General features: G+C 38.5%; 1 protein-coding gene across 1 annotated transcript in view; it reads right to left on the minus strand.

The window, feature by feature from the left end:
- LOC124798932 (myosin-VIIa-like) overlaps nucleotides 1–21,520 on the minus strand; it is a 393,313-nt gene that overhangs the window by 345,921 nt on the left and 25,872 nt on the right. Inside the window, exons 6-8 of the mRNA XM_047262466.1 lie at nucleotides 12,211–12,332; nucleotides 6,786–7,042; nucleotides 109–274 (exon numbers count right to left, since the gene is read on the minus strand). Coding sequence (XP_047118422.1) covers nucleotides 109–274; nucleotides 6,786–7,042; nucleotides 12,211–12,332 — 545 coding nt within the window. The remainder of the gene's footprint in view (nucleotides 1–108; nucleotides 275–6,785; nucleotides 7,043–12,210; nucleotides 12,333–21,520) is intronic.

The raw sequence follows: 21,520 nt of genomic DNA on the forward strand, positions 1-21,520 counted from the left end.
CTTGCCGTAAATAATTAATCTTATGTAAATTCGATATTGATTTGGTTGTATTAATTACCAGGTTATTACTTCAAAGTATAGAGGAGAATTTTATAAACTGATACAAACCTATAACTCTGGCTTTGTACTTGATGTTTCCCAGGTGCAGAACCACAGCCAAAAGTTTTATAATTTCCCAGACTTCATTCTCATTAAAATTTAAGACTTTCATAGCTGCTCTGACTACAGCAAAATCTTTGGCATCATCACGGCCTTCACAAGTTAGAGTGCCTCCCTTGAAATAGTAAATAAACAACAAGAATTGGTCAAAGTCAAGAATAGATGGTGTATATGAGTTCAAGTCATAAGTTGAAGTTTTCTAGCAGGTGCAAAGGATGAGTAGTGAATAATCTTATTTTTTCCACCCTGAAACCTTAGACTATATAAATGCCTAAATCTTCACACATTAGTATTGATCAATATTCCAGACAGTATTTTTAAACATCTCCACTACACGAAAAGAGTATACAAGAAATGGGAGAAAGAAGAAGAAAATCTAATGGATAAGTAGTGAGATGGATTGCCAATAAAAAAAAGGTTTGCATAAATGTGAATAATAGTTCACGGAAAGAGTCATTCATTTTTGAAATCATGTTAGTCCTCAACAAGTAAGCAAACAAACTACAGCTGGTGATGATGTGTATACTACAACAGTAGGACTACATATTTGATTAAGAAATGAGAGTGATAAAAGATTCAACTGTTAATAAAAGGTAACAAACACAGTACATGAAGTAACTGTTACTTTTTTCCCTCTCCATCTTAAATGCATGGCAATTTAAGAGACTGTTATCATGTAACACTCTTTTAAATTGCATCTGCTTAAAAGAGGAAAACACATACACAAAAATAACCAACTACTGCAGAAGATACTATAAGAATGTATTACAAAGAAAACATGGAATATATAGGTATCTGTGATACACCATAATAATGCAAGTTAAATAATATAGAAAGAGTACAGTATATAATTTTAGTACTAGGTCATTCAGATAAATAAAATAATATGACCCATACATTTTGCCAACTTCATAATTTGATGTATGTTTCTTACATTACCAGTAACTGTAACTTAATTTGCATTGTGTTTAACTCTTCACATTGTAATAAACCACAGACAGAATTGTTCATAATAATCAGTCAGCAACAGAAACAGACATAAAAACATGGCATAATCCTAGCTTTCAGAATCAAAGTTTCCTTCATATAGCCTAACAATTTCCTCGGGCATCATGGCAATTGTCATTTCTAGCAACTCTTAAAAAGCAATATGTTATGGAAATAAATATGGTCATAGAAAGTTTGTAGTGGAATATAAGTAGTGGAAAAAGTAAAGGTGACAAGTCAACAAATAGTTGAGACACTGAGCACAAACAAGACTAAAGACGTTGCTGAGCTACTCGAAAATGTCCTCCTGCAGAGTTAACTAGTACGAATAAAACAATGGAAAGTTCAGGATGGAATACCAACAATTTAAAAAGGATAGATTGCCACTACTTATATATTTCTAGCATTCTTATTCATTGTGCCTGTCTGTGACTCAACAAATTCTCTAAGCCATGACTAGCAGTCTATCCTTTCCATAATGTTGTAACACAGAATAAACATACACACAAGAATACCTGCATGGATACATGGTCCTGGCCATTTAATTCTAACAGCATTGCAGCTCAGTTGGAATGAGAGGTTGTATCAGATAGAGGGGGTGAGGGAAGAAACAATACAGGACGGTGGAGGGAAAATTGAAGGGAAAGATGGTTGATGGGTAGGAAGATGACACTCACCATTGGATCTCCATCCAGAAACTATCTTCTCTGAACATGTAGATGTGACCTGACTGACTGGTATATGTCAGTTCAGTAGCAACTTGGTCACCAAGAATGTCAAAATGAAATGTTCATTGTAACATGAATAAATGGCACCAATGCATGGAATGGGAAACACACCTAAAATATCACAGAACCAACTCAGTGACCTACTCCTCCACATACTGCCTGTTAAATGACTCATTGATCTGTTCCCTTTTCATATTATCTTATTAGAAATACCATTTTATTTGTTTTCAGGTACTTATTAACTGGATAATTTGCATACAGCACTGTCATAATAAGCATGATCACTGTGGTACTCCATTATCTCTGCCTACCACAGAAGTCGACTTTTCTAAATGAATATACTTTCTGAAACAACAAACATACAGGTGAACATAAAGTCCGGGAACACTTCCAATTATTTACTGCACAAGAACCAAACATTGTACAGGTATCATACATATGTCATTTTGAAGAGAAACCCTGAAAGCTTGTTTTCGTGTATACTGCCATAGCGTAGTTTGTAATTTGCCGATACTCATCGCTAGTCGCAAACATGGACAGTTCAGGTGTGGAGTGAGGTTTCTATGTGTTGGGCATGTTGCAGCAATGGCTGGTGCCTCAAATGAAATTGGACTCTCCATTCATCTTTCAACGAGATGGGGCTCCACCCCATTTTCATACTGAAGTTCATGGGTACCTGAACAAGGAGCTGTGGTATCAATGGATTGACTGTGCTACAGAAGGGATGGCTGTTTCATGAAATGGCCTCTCCAATCACCAGATCTCACTCCGTGTGACTTTCTTCTGTGGGGACACATTAAAGATCTGGTGTATGTACCGCCCCTACTATGTGATGTAGCAGAGCTCCAGGAGAGAATACAGGAAGTGACTGCCACAATCGATGATGCCATGCTGGGGTGGGACAGGTATGGCAAGAATTTGATTATCATATTGACATCTGCTGAGTCACTCATGTTTCGCATATCAAATGTTTGTAAAAAAAACTTTCATGGTGTGGGTTCCTGTAGTCATGTCCTAGTTCATGAACCACGGGCAATGTATGAGTGGCCAAGTAAGTGGTCCCGACAGTCAGGATACCAGTTACTTTGGAATAAGGCTGGGCATCTCGGACATATTCTGAGTCGTGGTCACCTTTGTGCTCATACGGCAAAGACTACCAAATCCACCGGTTAGTCCCTCAGCTGTTAGGGGTAAAGCCCAATGGGACTCGGGGCAAGTAAGGCTAGCAACCTGCTTCCCTGGTACTTTAAATATGATGCTGGCAACAATCAGAGCAAAATGCCTCGGACCTTTGGAGGTGACGGAGTCCCACCTCTAACTGACAAACCAGGGACTCCTAAGATACGACTTGGCAAACAAATGGTAATGAGATGGGGAGCTATTAATATCAATGGGGGCTACTCTTGGAAGAAGGTAGAGTTGGCAGAGGCTGCAAGTAAGATGGGGCTGGACGTTTTAGCTGTTAGTGACATTCGGGTAAGGGGTGAGAAAGAAGAAGAAGTGGGAGAATACAAGGTCTACTTGTCAGGAGTCAAAGCAGGAATAGCACAATGGGGTGTAGGGCTTTACATCAGGAAAGAAATGGAACCCAGCGTAGTTGCAATAAGGTATGTAAACGAACGACTGATGTGGATAGATTTGACAGTGTCTAGCAAGAAAATTAGGATTGTGTCAGTATATTCGCATTGTGAAGGGATTGATCAAGATAAGTTTTTATGAGGCACTCAGTGATGTAGTTGTTTGAGTAAAGGACAAGGACAGTGTTCTGCTCATGGGTGATTTTAACGCCAGGATTGGAAATCGAACAGAAGGGTATGAAAAGGTTATGGATAAATTTGGAGAGGATATGGAGACCAACAGGAATGGGCAGCAACTCTTGGATTTCTGTGCCAGTATGGGCTTAGCAATCACAAACTCCTTTTTTAAACATAAGAACATTCACCGGTATACTTGGGAAAGCAGGGGAACCAGATCTGTCATTGACTATATAATAACAGATCAGGAATTCAGGAAGGCTGTGAGGGACACACGTGTATTCAGGGGATTCTTTGATGACACTGATCATTATTTAATCTGCAGTGAAATTGGGATTGCGAGGCCGAAAGTGCAGGAGGTCAGGTCCATATGTAGGAGGATAAGAGTGGAGAAACTTCAGGATAAGGAAATCAGGCACAAGTACATAACAGCGATCTCAGAAAGGTACCAGTTAGTTGAATGTAGTCAATTACAGTCATTGGAAAAGGAATGGACAAGGTACAGGGACACAGTACTAGAAGTGGCTAAAGAATGTCTTGGAACAGTAGTGTGTAAAAGTAGGAATGACACAGTCAAGGCGGCCTGTAAAAGGAAAAAGAAGGCGTATAAAAAATGGCTACATACTAGAACTCAGGTAGACAGAGAAAGTTATGTTGAAGAAAGAAACAAAGCCAAACAGATAATTGCAGCATCCAAGAAGAAATCTTGGGAAGACTTTGGGAACAGGTTGGAGACATTGGGTCAAGCTGCTGGAAAACCATTCTGGGGTGTAATTAGCAGTCTTCGAAAGGGAGGTAAGAAGGAAATGACAAGTATTTTGGACAGGTCAGGAAAACTGCTGGTGAATCCTGTGGATGCCTTGGGCAGATGGAGGGAATATTTTGAAGAGTTGCTCAATGTAGGTGAAAATAAGATCAGTAATGTTTCAGATTTCGAGGTAGAATGGGATAGGAATGATGATGGAAATAGGATCACGTTTGAGGAAGTGGAGATAATGGTCAATAGATTGCAGTGCAATAAAGCAGCTGGGGTGGATGAAATTAAGTCGGAACTCATCAAGTACAGTGGAATGTCAGGTCTTAAATGGCTACACAGGATAATTGAAATGGCCTGGGAGTCGGGACAGGTTCCATCAGACTGGGCAAAAGCAGTAATCACACCAATCTTTAAACATGGAAACAGAAAAGATTGTAACAACTACAGAGGTATCTCTTTAATCAGCGTTGTGGGTAAAATCTTCTCAGGTATTGTTGAAAGGAAAGTGCGAGTATTAGTTGAGGAGCAATTGGATGAAAATCAGTGTGGGTTTAGGCCTCTTAGAGGTTGTCAGGACCAGATCTTTAGCTTACGACAAATAATGGAGAAGTGTTATGAGTGGAACAGGGAATTGTATCTATGCTTTATAGATCTAGAAAAGACATATGACCAGGTTCCTAGGAGGAAGTTATTGTCTGTTCTACGAGATTATGGAATAGGAGGCAAACTTTTGCAAGCAATTAAAGGTCTTTACATGGATAGTCAGGCAGCAGTTAGAGTTGACGGTAAACTGAGATCATGGTTCAGAGTAGTTTCAGGGGTAAGGCAAGGCTGCAACCTGTCTCCACTGTTGTTCATATTATTTATGGATCATATGTTGAAAACAATAGACTGGCTGGGTGAGATTAAGATATGTGAACACAAAATAAGCAGTCTTGCATATGCGGATGACTTAGTTGTGAGGGCAGATTCGATTGAAAGTTTGCAGAGTAATATTTCAGAGCTAGATCAGAAATGTAAGGACTATGGTATGAAGATTAGCATCTCCAAAACGAAAGTAATGTCAGTGGGAAAGAAATATAAATGGATTGAGTGCCAAATAGGAGGAACAAAGTTAGAACAGGTGGACGGTTTCAAGTACTTAGTATGCATATCCTCACAGGATGGCAACATAGTGAAAGAACTGGAAGCGAGGTGTAGCAAGGCTAATGCAGTGAGCGCTCAGCTATGATCTACTCTCTTCTGCAAGAAGGAAGTCAGTACCAAGACTAAGTTATCTGTGCACCGTTCAATCTTTTGACCAACTTTGTTGTATGGGAGCGAAATCTGGGTGGATTCAGGTTACCTTATCAATAAGGTTGAGGTTACGGATATGAAAGTAGCTAGGATGATTGCAGGTACTAGTAGATGGGAACAATGGCAGGAGGGTGTCCACAATGAGGAAATCAAAGAAAAACTGGGAATGAACTCTATAGATGTAGCAGTCAGGGCGAACAGGCTTAGATGGTGGGGTCATATTATACGCATGGGAGAAGCAAGGTTACCCAAGAGACTCATGGGTTCAGCAGTAGAGGGTAGGAGGAGTTGGGGCACACCAAGGAGAAGGTACCTGGATTCGGTTAAGAATGATTTTGAAGTAATAGGTTTAACATCAGAAGAGGCACCAATGTTAGCACTGAATAGGGGATCATGGAGGAATTTTATAAGGGGGGCTATGCTCCAGACTGAACGCTGAAAGGCATAATCAGTCTTAAATGATGATGATGATGATGATGATGATGATGATGAAAAAACTTTGAGGGTTTCTCTTCAAAATGACATATGTATGATATCTGTACAATGTTTGGCTCTTGTGCAGTAAATAATTTAAAGTGTTCCCAGACTTTATGTACACCCTATATTTGTCATAGTTGCCATGAATTGTGATTTACATGATGCTACTATGGCCTAAAATGCTTACTATAACTGAAAACAGATGTTGAGTTAAAGTTATACATTATGTGGCCCTCCTGACAATCTCTGATCTCTGTCTATTGCTCGGGTCCCTGATCTACTTTGATAAAACAACAGATCTGATGTCTGCCTACAAGATGTGGTCATAGTCAAGTCACCATAACTCCTTTCTGCCATTCTGTCACATCCCATCTTATTACACTGATTCCATACAACCAACTGGCACATACATGCCACTTCACTGTCACAACTTATACCAGCATTGGAGGGTGACATGACTGACTGGTACAATTGCTACAACGTCTACAGTGCTGCAAAATGACCAGGGAGTGACCAGTACCACGTCCAATGAGCTTATCTACATGAATAAGCTAATCATTGCCAAAATATTCTAAGCTGAAAGAAATTTCTCTCTTTTTTAGAAAATTATTGACAACTGTTACTCACCCCTGTGAGGTAACGATAATCTGCAGGTCCTCTGAGGTCAAGGCTTATCTTCTCATCAATTGTCAAACCAGCAAGCATTTCATAAAATATGTGGTAATTACGTTCACCATTATTTTGCGAAACAATACGAGACTTTTCCAAAAGATACTGCTCAATTGCAGCACCTTCAATGACACATTCTTGGCTGAAATTGATGTTGATATATTTTCCAAATCTGGATGAATTGTCATTGCGTATCGTCTTGGCATTTCCAAAAGCTGAAATGATGATAAATTTTGATACATTAAATTTGTTATTGTCTCTGAAATTGCATTCATACCTTTAATCACACACTTGTTGTTTTAACTCTAAGAAGAGAGAAATCATGAAATAACAAATGTTTACAGCTGACCATTATAGCAAACGTATGTTATTGTCTGCAAATTTATAAAATCAATACTTTTTGTATTTCCTTTCCCTCATAAACTGTAAATTATAGTACTTGCAAGTTATTCAATTCACATGAAAAACACATGGATAAGTATTGTTTTCTTAATTTTGTACAAAGAAACTTAAGCTCTCCAGTTTGCAATCCTATGTACTATTTTTATTAATGAACACATCAGTTGGACTTTTGGAGTGCCATGACTACAAAGCAGTTGCAGTTTTGTTTTTTAGTTGCTGTTATGAAAGTTATTGAAAGTCATTGTTCCTAGGGTGTATCCCATCAAACAAGTTCCACTATTTTCATGATTTGGTAAATTTATTTTATTTTAGCTTTGTGGCTGGATGCTACCACATTCATTAGTTAACCTATGGGAAGGAAATGCTATCATCAATTGTCTGTAAATCATGTAATCTTTTTTCTATGTTATCATGTTTCAATTATTTGAATACAATATTTTCTGAGGCAGAAATAGCAATAGCCTAGCATTTGCCTAAACAAGAAACTTAGGCCAGCCAGTGCACTAAACATGTGATCATTAATCTGTCACGCAGATTCAATCCTGGTCTGCCTCACCTCTCTGTCTCACATGCTACTCTATACAAGCAGGCTGAAAGTTGTTCAAAAAGTAATGCCTTCTAATTTCTCTATCAGCTAATTAACAAGAAAACAAAATGAATTATCCATATTTGGTGTAACATTTTGGAAGTAACTTTCACTTCTCAATATAATCTCCATTATTTTAAACTGTTTTAATCCATCTTTGAAGAAAGGTATGAGAGTATGCATCCCATGTAGCAAAAATCAGTGTCTCTACTTTTCATACACTTGTCCAAAGAAAATCCAGTCACCATGTCTTCAATGTCATGAGTACAATGAGCTTTGTTAGTGGCCTGAACAGATGGTAATCTGATGGCACTATGTCTGGAATACATTGCAAAAGTGGTAAGACTTCTCCCCATTTTTGCTATCCTGAAACAGACTACGCATCATGTGTGGACCTTTATTGTCATGGACAAGTATAGGAGTTTCTAATGATGATGTTACGAAACACACTTTAACCAATATTATAAAGACAGTTTGCATTATTGTATTAAGCACTCAGGGCTTGTTTTTATGCTTTACCAGAGTCCATAATTAAAGATGAGGTGTAATCATTTGCAGTCATGTTGGACAAGGCATAAGTGGAAGAAGTTCCATGTAGACATAATATAAAAGTATACATTTGTTATGCTTATGTGAAAGCCACTTTCATGCAGGCTATGAAAAAAAATGTAAGTGAATGAGCCTTCCATGCAGACACCAACTAGAAATACATATTTTACTTATTTACATAAACCTCACAAAAATGTTTACTAAAAGCACATGATGTGTATAGGTGTAGAACTTGGTTGGGCACAACTATACACCATACTCTAATGGTGGCAGGAAAGACATCCTGTAACAGGATAAGCCCCTCAAGCATTCATTTAATAAGCAATTACATTACATTAATACTTGTTACATAGATCATGAATATGACATTTCGTAACATGTCAGTTTAATTTAAGTTTTCATTACACTTTTTTTTTTCATTCCGACTTCATCATTCATATACCTGTGAACATTTTATGACTAAAATGTAAATCACTGTGATAATATCTTTCTTCCTCAAATGTATTTTTCTTATATTTCTTTTGTTTTGTACTGCTGCTTCTGACAGTGTCAAAGATTTGTTTTGTTCATTCCACAACATACTGAGATATGAAACAGCCTTTCATATCATCAAATACAAAAATGATTAAAGCATAATGGTTTACATTTCCTGTTAAGTCTGGTGAACTGAAAGCACATAATTTGCAATCATTGTTTTTCACTCTATAGTCTTGAATACAATTTGTATGTTTACCTAGTTTCTTGAACATTCAGAGAGCTTGTAATGAGGAAAACACTAAGGAAATGTGTGTATAAAGTGGAATACACATAGCACAGTAGGAGTTGAGAAGATGTGCAAAAGTGAGAGGGACTGTATCAGAAAATGCAGCAGCCCGCAGCATCATTTTGCCACATCTCTCAGTGGTGGGTACTTAGACATGTGGGCTGACATTTGGCATTGCTTTTAGTGTTGATGCACGTATAATGATGTTCACTGTTTTACCTTTTGCTATGAGTGACATACAGAAACACAAAACATATTTAATGAATGAGCAAGAGAGAGGATTCCATATACATGAATTTTCCAAGGCGGAATTTTTCAGGGCAAGAAACAGTGCATCCATGTGGAGTTTTCTCCAATACTGGCAGCTGGTAGGAGAAATAACAGCTACAACAACAAGAGTGGAACATAGAAAGTCAGCAAATTGAAGACCCCCATAAAAAATTCTCTGAGTCTTTCTGATCAGAACACATCATACACCATGCATCTGTTTTGTAACATGCACACTCTGTACTAGCAATAGCTACAAAATCTTCTTTGAAAAGAAGAGTAATGTAAATGAAAAGCCATGGGTTACTACATGGATAAAAATATCTTGTAAACAGAAAAGGGAAATGTATCTTATACCTAGGAGGAGTAATGATCCAGAAACAGTGAAACATTATAAAAACTACTGCACTGTATTAAGAAAAGTTATTAAAAATTCCAGAAGTATGTGCATTATGTCTGAGATTAGCACATCTGATAATAAAATCAAAACAATTTGGAATATCGTTAAAAGGGAACCAGGGCAACTGAGAGCACAGGAAGACTGTATTTCTATCAGACTCAATGAAAACTTTGTTAACAAGAAGTCAGAAGTAGAAAAATTTAATAATCATTTTGTAAGTGTTGTAGAGAAAATGGGATCCAGCTATTCATTAGAAAATGCAAGGCAGTATATGGAAGAGGCAATACCTATGCAGTTTGTTAAAACTAAACTTCAACCCGCCTCTCCTACTGAAACCAGGAAAATAATAAAGTCACTCAAAAGTAAAAGCTCACATGGAATTGATGGCATTTCCAACAGAGTACTAAAAGCTTGTTCCAAACAGATAAGTAGGATTCTCAGCCACATATGTAGTAGCTCACTGAAACGGGGCATTTTTCCAGACAGACTGAAATATGCTATTGTTAAACCATAAACCATAAAAAAGGGGATAGGTTTGATGCTAACAACTACTGCCTAATCTCACTTCTGACAGCTTTATCCAAAATTCTTGAAAAAGTAATGTATTCAAGAGTGGCATCACATATTTGTAACAATAAAGTACTAACAAAATGTCAATTTAGTTTTCAGAAAGGCTTTTCAACAGAAAATGCTATATATGCTTTAACTGACCAAATATTAAATGCTTTGAATAACCAAACATCACCCATTGGGATGTTTTGTGATCTCTCAAAGGCTTTTGATTATGTGAATCATGAAAATTTAAGTATTGTGGTATGAGTGGGACAGTGAACAAACGGTTTAATTCATATTTAACTTGAAGAATGCAGAAGGTTGAAATTAACAGTACAGATAGTTTGCAAAAATTAGCAGAGTCCTCTAATTGGGGAGGTATCTAGTATGGTGTCCCACAGGATTCAGTCTTGGGTCCCTTATTGTTCTTAATATACAGTATATTAATGACTTGCCACTCTATATTCATGAAGATGCAAAACTAGTTCTTTTTGCTGATGATACAAGTATAGTAATCACACCCAACAAACAAGAATCAGTTGAGGAAATTGTAAATAATGTATTTCAGAAAATTATTAAGAGGTTCTCAGCAAATTGACCCTCACTAAATTTTGAGAAAACACAGTATATACAAGTCTGTATAGTAAATGGCATAACACCATTGATAAATATAGACTAGGAACAGAAGTCTGTTGTTAAGGCAGCGTATTCAACATTACTGGATGTGTGTACTGATGAGAAATTAAATTGGAAGAAACACATTGATGATCTACTGAAACGGTTAGGTTCAGCTACTTATGCTATTAGGGTAATTGCAAATTTTGGTGATAAGCATATCGGTTAATTAGCCTACTATGCTTATTTTCATTCATTAGTTTCACATGGCATCATATTTTGGGGTAATTCATCCTTAAGAGAAAAAGTATTCATTGCACAAAAGCATGTAATCAGAATAACAGCTGGAGCCCACCCAATATCACCTTGCAGACATTTATTTAAGGAACTCAAGATATTCACAGTACCTTCGCAATACGTATATTCACCTATAAAATTTGTTATTAATAACCCATCTCAATGCAAAAATAACAGTGAAGTCCATAGCTATAACATCTACATCTACATCTACAGCCATATTCCGCAAGCCACCTGACGGTGAGGAAAGGTTGATCTTCACTATTCCGAGTTAAAGCTGGCTTTGGCAGAGAAAGGGGTGAATGATGCTGCCACAAAAATCTTTGGTATTCACCAAATAGCATTAAAAGTCTGACAAATAGCCAACCAACATTTAAAAACAAATTAAAAGAATTTCTGAATGACAACTCCTTCTACTAAATAAATGAATTTTCAGATATGAAATAGTAACTGCAACAAGTATTAATGTTGTATGTATGTAAAAAGATCACAGGTTAGAATTTAACATCTATGACCTCCCAAAAGGAACAACCTTAGCATTTCTTGAAGCAATTTAAGGAAACCACAAAGAACCTTAACCTGGATAACTGGATGAGGATTTGAAGATTGCTCCTATTGAATACGAGTTCAAAACCTCAGTGTACCGCCTCACTTTCCAGTATATAACGAAGCAGAAGATGATGCATTACACATATAGCACTGCTTTTAATTATTGAAACTTCTTACAGAAGCATATTAAGTGAGATAACACAACACAACTGTGGAGTATAACTGCAAGGAAACACATTATAACATCTTCTTATGCAGCAAACAGAAATGCTTTGCAGTAAAGCAATATTCTGCTACTGAAATCCCGATAAACAATTACTTATTTTTAATAAAGTGTATGAATGTACAGAAATATACTGTTATACAAAAGCTATAAACAACTTTTTTTCTAGAATCTGCTTACCTTCCAACACTGGGTTTGCTTCCAAGATTTGCTGTTCAATCCAGGAATGTTTGCCACTTATAGCAGCTAGATATTGAAGAATTAATTTTGTGCTCTCTGTCTTGCCAGCACCACTTTCACCACTACAAGGAAAATGAACAAGTGAGATAAATGTAGAGCCACAGGAATATACAGAGCAAACACAGGAAATCCTATTGTCTACAAATGCTAAAACTGAAAAATGAAACTTTTTTTAATTCGTCACCTGAAATTTGGTTTTAGTGTGTTTATTTAGAGATAAAGACAACATATTTTGAATTAACTAAAATATCTGAAATACTTAACACAATGTATTTCTGACAGTCAACTGTTACTTTTCAACCAATTAGTAATCTGGAAACAGAATCATGAGTAGTATTCTTCACACACACATATCTCAATGAGCTGCCAAACTACGGGCAAAACAATAACTGCAGCCAATGCTTACATTAGCTTCCATCTGCACCTACCACAGGTAGATTGATTTAACTTAAGTGAATAATCTTTGCCCTTAATCTGAGTTTCCACAAGCAATCAAAGTGATGTCACTCAAGTAGTGTCATCAAAGATGCTTGTGGAAACATCTAAATTCCAGTCAAGTGATGCAACTTTTTGTCACACCACTAAAAGTTAAAGTTGTTATAACTTTTTGATGCCACTTGCCTTCCTCATTTAATGGACTGCCAAAAACCTGTTTACATATTTGTCAGGTATCACAACAGACAGGTAAAATTATGATTCATTGAAAACAAATTGAGACTCAGTTTGAAGCAGTGTCTTTTGTAAAGTTATGACTAATTAATAGCAGAGACGTAGTTTTCCAGTAGCTCATTTCATTCCTAAAATGGAGAAAATGAAAAAGCTGCATGTAATTAAACCTCTCATTCAGTACAATTAGCTAATTCAGATGATAATAATGATAGCATCATCTGGTTACAAAAGCCAGACTCTACATATTTAGTATAAGTTTCTGTTATTAGTGGGCACTTAATGACAGAATGAATGAGTGAATTTCTAGTTTTTAACTTGCATAAATGATGACACTTGTAATTTGTATACTGAATCTTCATGTATGTCAGCATATTCAATACTCAGTTGTATTGCACATCATTCACTTTTGAACACTAATGTTTTCTATTCCTTTTTCTTAGGTTGTAAAGCAGCATTACTGCTGTAGCCCAGGTGATGACATTCACATCCATTTATGCAATTTCGGCTGATGCCTTATTGAAAAACATGCCACACCAGTCCATGGCATCACACAGTTTGAGTCATCATGCTACTTTCTGTGGTCTTATTTTAGTGGCATATGGGAACTCAGCTTTACAAATGCTTTTCCTCGTGTCTATCAAATGTCTCTTAAGCAGGATCATTAGTTTCTGGCTCCTTCAGCATCTTTTAAGAAAGTGAAAGACATTTTTGTTGAATTTGTTGCACATGGCTCCTAATAGAAAAGTAAGAAGCAGTAAATCAAGGCAGTGCCAACAGGTGTATATATTCATGTCATGCAGTCTGGGTGACTAGAAAGGAGAATGTCATCATTTGATTCCTGATTTCAATGATTGTAGTATAGTGTTTATAGAGCAAAAAACTACCAGTTGCTTTGTTAGTCACACATAATTGTTGCACCATAAGCCTCAGCAACCATTCATGGCATATGCAAGCCAACTACCTACATAATTCTGCAGCTTGCTGCTGCTATAAAGCTCAAATAGCATTCTGCATTTTGGCATGAACGAATTACTACATGCTCTGGAACCAAGCAGAATTTCCATAGCCGACTGCATGACGGGATATAATCTCCTTTCATAACATCCCAAGCTGGATTGAGTATATATATTTCCAACTCAGCCACAGTAGTATTCCATTGCTGCTGTGCATTCAGTCACTGCAGTATAAACATACCTGTTGTCAGCTCAATATGTGGCCCATCAGTTATGGTGTCATTAACTGGGCAAAGCCACTTGTCTATGAGCCTTCAGCTAGCCCTGATGGTTCCAGGCTTTGAACTGGATTTGCTGAGATGACGCCACCTAGTCGTGCCATCTCCTCACATTCTATCTAGTCTCCGAGGATCCTGTTTTCAAGTCAGGACATTTGCACATTTGAGGCAGCCGCCTTGGACTGTGTACATTTTATATTAATCCAGCCATAAAGTTCACAGTACCAAGGAGCTGACCCCAAACTTGTGTCAGCAAGGCCACCATTGTTGCCAGCTGCTGTTATGCTGCCTCTGCATTCTGCTACCTTAGCATATTAATTAACTGCCTGCTAGCCACAGCCAACTCCCGGACTGTTCTCACTGACCTCTTGTATGAAAGCATCACATAATAAAGAATGTTATTGTTGAGTAAGCATTCATGCCTCCCTACATGCCATGGTACTGGCGAGCTTATTCCTTAGTCCCCCTGCTCCCACAGGCACACACACAAGCACTTTAGAGGCAGAAGTGACCATCCCCCATCCTGCCACATTGGTTTCATCAGCTGAAACAATGGTATCAGCATAATGATCAGAGCACAATGTGACAGCTACATTTGGTGTCACAAGAGCCAGTAGAGGGTATAAGGAATCAGTCCTCATCTAGTATGTCAGTATCCATCCTAGACACTAGTACCAATGACCCAATCTCTCCTCTTTTGAGTAAGGCAAGAGAAATTGTACTTAGAAAAGCTGTTGACAGCTGATAAGCTGGGATGTTGGTTGCAGGAACAGATTTTGCATTTGGCCAAATTATGTTATGTGGATAATGCAAAAAGGTACAGAATGTATCATGAGGAGCTAAGAAGTGCAAAAATAGTTGAAATTCTGAAAGCAAGCAAGGTACAGTAATAAAGGAGAAAAAAATAGTTCTAAGTATTATAGGGAATGGCTGAATAATGTGTCACAAAAACCAGGGCAGTCCATTGAAAACTTTGGAGACAGGACTCAAAAGGTGAATGTCAATACACACAATCTGACAGAAAACAATGATACTAACAATGTCCTTCTGCAAGAGGCACAACAGAGGGCACTGGATACATTTCTGTGTCAAGAAAAGTATGGGTAGAGATCTCTAAGAATTCAGCTGAAGCCATAGTGACTGTAATGGCCTTAGAGAAGATAGATCCACTGACTAGGCTTTGGGATAGAAAATGAATTTTCACCACATGTGTTAAATGTTACAGGTGTGGATGAATGAGCCACGTATGTAATGTATACCATGAACCACAGTGTATACATGGGGGCAAATAGGGGAACCAGGTGGGATTGCAGATGAAAGCCTAACAGGGGACATGATACATGGACACAGGATGTTAAACAACTCTGTTAAACAACAATGGCAGCTCAGAGCAGCCACATGGCATTCCTGTGAATATAAACACAGCCAAAATGAGTGCACTGGCAGAATTTTGCTTACATAGCTTAAAGTATGAAAGGAAGCACAAGATTTTATTGGACACAGGTAGGTGTCCTCATGAGGTTTAAAAGAAAGTTAGACCCACTATGATGTAAGTTAAGTGGAGTGGGTGGAAATTTGGTGCATTCCCTGGGCTCAGTAGTGTGGAGATTTTGGATTGAGGCAAAAAGTCACCAAGTTTGTATGAAAATTTGGCCTCATATAGAAAATGGTTGCTGCCTACTGTTAGGGTTAGTTTTTTTTTTTTTTTTTTTTTTTTTTTTAAAAAAAATCATGCTAAAATTGACACTGCTCGGTGCATGGTACAACTTGAAGGGACATTGTTCCATTTGGGGGAAATTGCTGACAGGATCACATTGTTGCAAGGTTCATCCCTAGAGTAAGGGGAACAAATTAGACTGCACACATGGTCACAAAGGATCATTTTGCACAAATATGTACTGTAAGGTCAGGAAAACCACAGTTGGTAAGTATTGGGACTAATCTGATGGTAAATGTATTATGTGTAGTGGTGCCACTACAGCAAACTGATGAATTGGATCAAGTATAATGTTTCATATGCAGTAGTGTTCTACACATAAAGGAGTTGACTATATGCAGGTAGTGCCTGTTGAGTGGGACAGATAATTTTAGAGTACGAACATGGAATTGTCCAAGGACTGATGGTTGCCAGTTTTAAGATTTTGGAGGGAGGTGATTTAGATAGAGCAAATTCAGACTTTAAACTTAAGCAGGCTGCTAGTTTAGTCACATTACGGGAGAAGATAGTACACATGGAAGGAGTAGAGATGATAGTAATGGAGAAGTTATTGTTAGAATATGAGAATCTGCTGAATCAACATGGGTCTTTGCCACCATTTCACCTGCAACCAGTAAGGGAATAATTTAGTAACCAACACTTATGAGATGTATTATCAATGAAAGTGCCAATCCTTGGGAAGTCTCGTGTGACTATCATGAAGAAAAGTGTAGGTAGAATGAAGGCATATTGTTTTTGTTGTGATTATTGGTATCTTAACAAACATACAGTTAGAGCTTCTTCTCCAGTTTCAAATCCACACATCAAAAAAAGTTTTGCATCACCATAGTTCCGAGAGTTCCGGGACCTGTACAGAAAATTGGAATGAAGATCAACATAAACATCATTTCCGCCCTTTTCATTGCTCATGAAAACCACACATTGCATGTTGTACCACCAAACAGCAAGACCTTCAGAGGTGGTGGTCCAGATTGCTGTACACACTGGTACCTCTAATACCCCATAGTACATCCTCTTGCATTGATGCATACCTGTATTCATCCTGGCGTACTATCCACAAGTTCATCAAGGCACTGTTGGTCCGGAGTGTCCCACTCCTCAATGGCAATTTGGTGTAGATCCCTCTGAGTGGTTGGTGGGTCGCATCATCCATAAACAGCCCTTTTCAATCTATCTCAGGCATGATCAATAGGGTTCATGTTTGGAGATCATGTTGGCCACTCTAGTCAAGTGATGTCATTATCCTGCAGGGTGTCATTCACAAGATGTGCATGATGGGGGCACGAATTGTCATCCATGAAGATGAATGCCTTGCCAGTCTGCTGCCAATATGGTTGCACTTTCAGTCGGAGGATGGCAGTCACATATCGTACAACCATTACAGCTCCTTCCATTGCCACCAGAGGCATACGTTGGCCCCACATAATGCCACCCCAAAACAACAGGGAACATCCACCTTGCTGCACTCACTGGACAGTGTGTCTAAGGCTTTCAGACTGACTGGGTTGCATCCAAACATGTCTCCGACGATTGTCTGGTTGAAGGCATATGCGACACTCAACAGTGAGGAGAACATGATGCCAATCCCGAGCAGTCCATTTGGCATGTTGTTGGGCCCATCTGTACCATGCTGCATGGTGGCATGGCTGCAAAGATGGAGCTCGCCATGGATGTTAGGAGTGAAGTTGCACATCATGCAGCCTATTGCACACAGTTTGAATCCTAACACGACGTCCTGTGGCTGCACAAAAGGCATTAGTCAACTTGGTGGTGTCGGTGTCAGGGTTCCTCCAAGCCATAATATGTAGGTAGTGGTCATCCACTGTAGTAGTGGCCCTTGGGCAGCCTGAGTGAGGCATGTCATTGACAGTTACTGTCTCTCTGTATCTTCTCCATGTCCGAACAACATGGCTTTGGTTCACTCCGAGACACCTGGACATTTCGCTTGTTGAGAGCCCTTCCTGGCACAAAGTAACAAAGTGGATTCAATTGAACCACGGTATTGACCATCTAGGCATGGTTGAACTACAGACAACACGAGCTGTGTACCTCCTTCCTGGTGGAATGACAGGAACTGACTGGCTGTCGGACCCCCTCCGTCTAATAGGCGCTGCTCATGCATGGTTGTTTACATCTTTGGGCAGGTTTAGTGACATCTCTGAACAATGAAAGGGACTGTGTCTATGATACAATATCCATAGACAACGTCTGTCTTCAAGAGTTCTGGAAACCTGGGTGATGCAAAACATTTTTTGATATGTCATAATTGAAAATTTGGATAATTTTGGGCATTGTAGATCTTTTCCTACCATGGTTCTGTGGAGCACTTATCATCAGATAGAAATAACAGCATAGCAACAGAGAATCACCCAAAGACAGCATTTACAGTCCCATCAGGACATTATCAATATTAGCATATGCCAATTGGTTTAAAAAAATGCCCTAGTGGCATTTCAGTACCTCTTAGAAGCAGTTTTGGGGAACTGAAACCCAGGCAATTTATGGCATATTTAGATGATGTAACTGTCTTTGGGAAGAACATGGAAGAGCATGTATTGTTGCTAAGGAAAGTCTTTAAGTGATTATGCATGACACACCTAACACTCAGTATAGAAAGTGTCACTTTCCACTGGAAGAAGTACAGTATTTAGGACATGAACTTAGGCTCATTGGAGAGCCCAGGATAATAAAAGCTGTGCACATTGTTTTGGTACAATGTAGAGAAAAAGAGATGCAGTCTTTCTTGGCTCTAGCAAATTATCATTGGAAGTATGTACTGAAATCACTCATCTATTGAAGAAAGGACCAAAGTTTCACTGGTCAGCAAAGCACAAAGATGTGTCCATTTGGTTGAACAAATTGTTAATAAAAGGACCAACTGGTGGAAGAAAAGTTGTGAGGGCAGGTTGTGAGTCATGCTTGGGTAGCTCAGTCAGCAGAGCACTTTACGGTGTTGGGCAAAGGTCCCATGTTTGAGCCCTGGCTGCACACAGTTTTAATCCACCAGGAAGTTTCAGATCAGTGCACATGCCACTGCAGAGAGAAGATTCATTCTGAACTGACAACCATGGAAAGAAATTTGTGCTGTAGTGTGACTTGAGCAAACAATTGCTTATGCCTCACAATGAATGAGCAGAGCAGAAAATAACTACCCTGTGGTGGAGAAAGAAATAATACGTCTTATATACAGAATGATATATTTCTGATGTTATCTTTATGACAGAAAATTTAAAGGCGCAATGGATCATGCATCACTGAAGTGGCTATTGGGTCTGAAAGATTGTTTGAGCCAGTTAACACACTGGGTAGTAAATCTCATTAATTTGATTTTTAAGCAATTCATTGATCTGGCAAATCACATGGAAATGCAGATGGGCTGAGTCGGAAAGACAGTGCAATACAACAAGTATGTTTCACCTTTGCGGAGTGGTAGAGGTGCAAGCTGCTCAAGCTGCTTACAAAGATTGCAAGCTGTTTGCAATGCAACCTTGATTCTTTGTGCACAACGGTGTGTTATGTAAACAAACAAAAGTTGGGCCTTATACTGCATTACCAGCTGCATTGCAAAATGACGTTTTAAAGCAGGTGCATGATCATGTGTTAGCAGGGCATAGAGGTTGTAGAACAGCAGAACAATATGTAGAGAAACAATACTGATAGTGAACATGTAAGCAGGGTGTAGAACAGTATGTAAAGAACTGTGTACCTCACACACACACACACACACACACACACACACACACAAAAGAGAGAGAGAGAGAGCTGAATTTAGTCATTAGTGTATTCTGTTTTCTGAGACTACTGTAGGCCAGCAAACCACTGGATATAACTGGTTTGGAAATCTTAAGTGCTTTTGGGCAGGCACAACATAGTATCAACAAGATGACACATTGGCATGAGCCATGGTTAGTAATTATTAGTTAAATTTTGGTATCTACTGCAGAGATGTTGATTATAGAACAAGCTATTAATTTCTTGTCACAGCTGATAAAGTAACTCATTTATTATTTATTATTGTTGTGTTGTGTTATCATTTATTATGAATTCCTAAATTAAGAGCATGCTTGTTAAACCTGCAAGCAAATGGCAGAATCGAACAGATTAACCAATGATACGGAAGTGCTGAGTCACTATTTCACCAGTCATTATGATGATTGGGATATGCTGCTACATTACATAGTTGGTGCATACAAATCAAAAATTCATAAGAGTTGGGGTCTATCACCGTACAAGGTTAGTGTATGGATGGAAGCTGCCACACCCATTTCACATTATGAAAACCAGAGTGCAGAAATTTGTGAAAATCTTATAGACAATATGGTGCCAAGTGCAAAAAGCAAATATGGAGGAATGACTGAGTCAATGGAATGTCCAAATTCCCTACATACTGTGGAATGTAACAAAATTATGAAAAGGGTAGTTGCTACTCACCATGTAGTGGAGATGCTGAGTCGCAGATACGCACAACAAAAAGACTATTGGAAAGTGAGCTTTTGACCAACAAGACCTTCATTTAAAATAGACAAACACACACACACACACACACACACACACACACACACACACACACACACACACACACACAAAACGGTGAGTAGTAACTATCCTTTTCATAATATTGTTTCCTACATACCTCATAGGCTAGTGAGTGATACTGATGAGCCCCGACACCCTAAAGGAAAAAACTAAAAATGTTATGCTAGTTATCAAGGTCTAGAAGACCTTGCTGGGAAATACAAAATTATGATCTCCTTCATGAACAAAAGTCATCCACATTGGGGGCACATTCAATCCTTTCAGATCTACCCGATAGCTTTACCACCACTATCAGTGTTGGTCCCAAAAAAAACGAGGAAGGGATTAAAAAAAGTGGCATGAGAAAGTGAGCAAGACATTCATAGACAGTCTATGCGTACCTTGGTATATGATCAAGAGCTAGGTGACAGAAAAGAGAGAAGGTTAAAGATACTAACAAGAGATATAAATGCTGTGAAGTACGCCTGTATTCCATGAATTCGAACTTTAGGGAAATATGTACATATTGGAACAAAGGAGACTCTGATAATTGCATTGGACAAGAAGAGTGACATACTGATTGCAGCAGAAGAGCTGTGCCAATGCCAGAGGGAACAGATTATGGTATGCCCCTCTATAGTAGTCCAAGCTGTCATTGGGACATGAGAAATGGAGCTATTGCTCGAGAGAACAGACTCAGGAAGATGTTCACTAGACATCCCTACAACCTACCTATATTTTCAGGAAGCAGGGCCCTCAGGAGTGCTCAGCAGATGGTTCAGTTGTAGCTGCCCCCACCTACTATAAGCAAGGGGAATTGGACAATCGGAGTTATCGAACAGTAGGATACTGCTAAACAGGAAACAAAGTGAATGATCATTCCAGCCTACAGTGACAATAACAGGGACTACAGCTCTGAACCCAATTTGTCCTCTGATGAATCTACCCAATAACCCTTTCAAAATAGTGCCAGCAAAGAACCTAATCTACCTGAATAATGCCTTCAATTCCACCATATTTAGCCCCTTCGACAAACTCTTAGCAGGACAGAATGGGCACATCAGTGGAGAAGAGTTGTTCCAGGATATTCAACAATACTGTAGCAGGTGAAATGAAAT

The sequence above is a fragment of the Schistocerca piceifrons genome, chromosome 5 (assembly GCF_021461385.2).
Source record: "Schistocerca piceifrons isolate TAMUIC-IGC-003096 chromosome 5, iqSchPice1.1, whole genome shotgun sequence".
Classification (NCBI taxonomy): domain Eukaryota; kingdom Metazoa; phylum Arthropoda; class Insecta; order Orthoptera; family Acrididae; genus Schistocerca; species Schistocerca piceifrons.